Source organism: Frankliniella occidentalis, unplaced genomic scaffold, assembly GCF_000697945.3.
Source record: "Frankliniella occidentalis isolate FOCC.00 unplaced genomic scaffold, Focc_3.1 Scaffold33, whole genome shotgun sequence".
In the NCBI taxonomy this organism is placed as follows: Eukaryota; Metazoa; Arthropoda; class Insecta; order Thysanoptera; family Thripidae; genus Frankliniella; species Frankliniella occidentalis.
In genome coordinates this window covers 1,812,492-1,814,516 of record NW_026267163.1, presented here as the reverse complement: position 1 = coordinate 1,814,516, position 2,025 = coordinate 1,812,492, and the positions used below count along the sequence as shown (strand labels likewise).

The 2,025-nt window shown below is 51.1% G+C and overlaps 1 protein-coding gene across 1 annotated transcript in view; it reads left to right on the top strand.

Annotated features, from left to right (window-relative positions):
• Positions 1 to 1,002, top strand: part of LOC113212272 (zinc finger protein 658B-like) — a 1,725-nt gene extending 723 nt beyond the window's left edge. Inside the window, exon 2 of the mRNA XM_052265967.1 lies at positions 11 to 1,002. Within this exon, the coding sequence (XP_052121927.1) occupies positions 11 to 930 (920 nt within the window). The 3' untranslated portion in view covers positions 931 to 1,002. The remainder of the gene's footprint in view (positions 1 to 10) is intronic.
• Positions 1,003 to 2,025: the final 1,023 nt, after the last annotated feature.

Below are 2,025 nucleotides of genomic sequence, written 5' to 3'. Positions count from 1 at the left end.
TTTTCACAAGCGAGTTGTTTACGGCAACATTTTCGCACCCACACAGGAGAAAAGCCGTTTGAGTGTAACGTTTGCAGCAAGAAATTTTCAGCAAGGAGCAATTTACAGAGACATCTCCGCACTCACACAGGAGAAAAACCCCACGAGTGTTCAGTGTGCAACAAAAATTTCTCGGGAAGTGATGATCTGCGCATACATCTCCGAATCCATACAGGAGAAAAGCCCTTTTGCTGTGCTGTGTGCGACAAGAAATTTTCGGCGAATAGTTTTCTGCATGCACATCTCCGCCGCACCCACTCAGAAGTGAAGAGGACAGTCCAGTGTTCGGTCTGCAACAAGTTCTTTTCAAACAACAGTAATCTGCGCCGACATCACCTCACCCATACGGGAGAAAAGCCCTTCAAGTGTGCTGTGTGTGGCGCCAAATTTGCGCAACACAGTAGACTATCTGAGCACCACCGGACCCACACTACGGAAAAACCGGAAAAACCGGAAAAACAGTTTGGCTGCGATGTGTGCGGCAAGAAATTTTCGTCCAGTTACCTGCTGGACGCACATTTACGCATGCACACCGGGCAAAAGCCCTTCGAATGTTCCGTGTGCGATAAGAAATTTTCGGCCGAAGGTTCTCTGCGTTCACATTTCCGCGTCCACACGGGAGAGAAGTCGCTTGAGTTTAAGTGTTCAATGTGCAGCAAGAAATTGTCGTCAGCATCTGGTCTTCGTAGGCACTTGATCACCCACACAGGAGAAAAGCCCTTCGAATGTGATCTGTGCGGTAAAAAATATACGGCCCGTTCTACTCTGCGTGCACATTTAAGCACCCACACAGGGGAAAGTCCGTTCAAGTGTTCTGTGTGCGATAAGAAGTTCTCAATATTTGGTCTTTTGCGCAAACATCTCCAAACCCACTTGCAAGAAGATTTGTGACAAGTCAGCGTGAAATTTCCAGGAATTTGTTTGTTTATGTAAAAATTCAGGCATTTTAGAAACGAGTATGCAAATGTGTTCTAAATGAAATACAATTCGAATTTTTAAATTTTTGCCTCCTCTCTATACATTTACTAACTTGCAATGGCCTTCCTTCTTCACTTTATATTTACAACAATGAAACCTCAATGTAACTTTACTTACCAAATGTGTCAGTTTCATTATAACGAACGGAATCGCAAAATCAGCATTAGAGGACTCCGCGGTACATAACGATGAACCGATGAAGTTGGCAGCCTAGATCCGATTGTCTCGAGCCGGAATTTCTTTTGGAAGGGAGGGGGGACGGGCATAAAACTCCAAACGGTGCAAACGTTACGGGGAATTCCCTCGATGCCGTGCGGCCTGCCGCGCCGTCCAAATTCGTTAATCACCCCCCCCCCCCAGTCCTTCCCTCGGCCTTCCCTCCGAGCCAGCCGCGCCCGCGCCCGGCCGCCCGGCACTGCCACTCACAGCCACCCGCGCGACGAGAGAGAGAGAGAGAGAGACAGAGAGAGAGAGACAGAGACAGAGACAGAGACAGAGACAGAGAAATGTAAGGAGAGGCGGAGGGCAAAGTCTGAAGATTCCGTCGCTGAGTGAATACAAGAGGAGGTTGACAGAGCCTCGCCTCGCGGGAGAAAATTACGGCAGAGAGGGAAAAGAGCAAGAGAGGGGGGGGGGGCACGTCGTCCAGACTGAGCTAGGCTAGGCCAGGCTGGCTGATTCAAATTTAAATGTCCACCCAATAATCCCACACAATTCCTCTTCCTTGCTCCCTTTCCTCGCCTCCCTCCTTTCTCGCACTTCTCCTCCCCGCCAATACCGCAGGCTACAGGAGGGCGCACTCTAGCGCCCCACTCCTCGGTCGGTAGGTCTGTCTGTCCGTCTGTCCCCCCTCACCCGCCGCGCCCTCACCCTCTCTTTCTCCACTCGTAAATGACTTGAGCGAGTTGAAATGATTTCGGGGCGCCGCCGCGCTGTTAGAGACAGTGCGGGTGGACGACGGGGCCCCTTGTGAGCCCGGCCCGCCTCCCCCGCAGGACCGCCACCCTT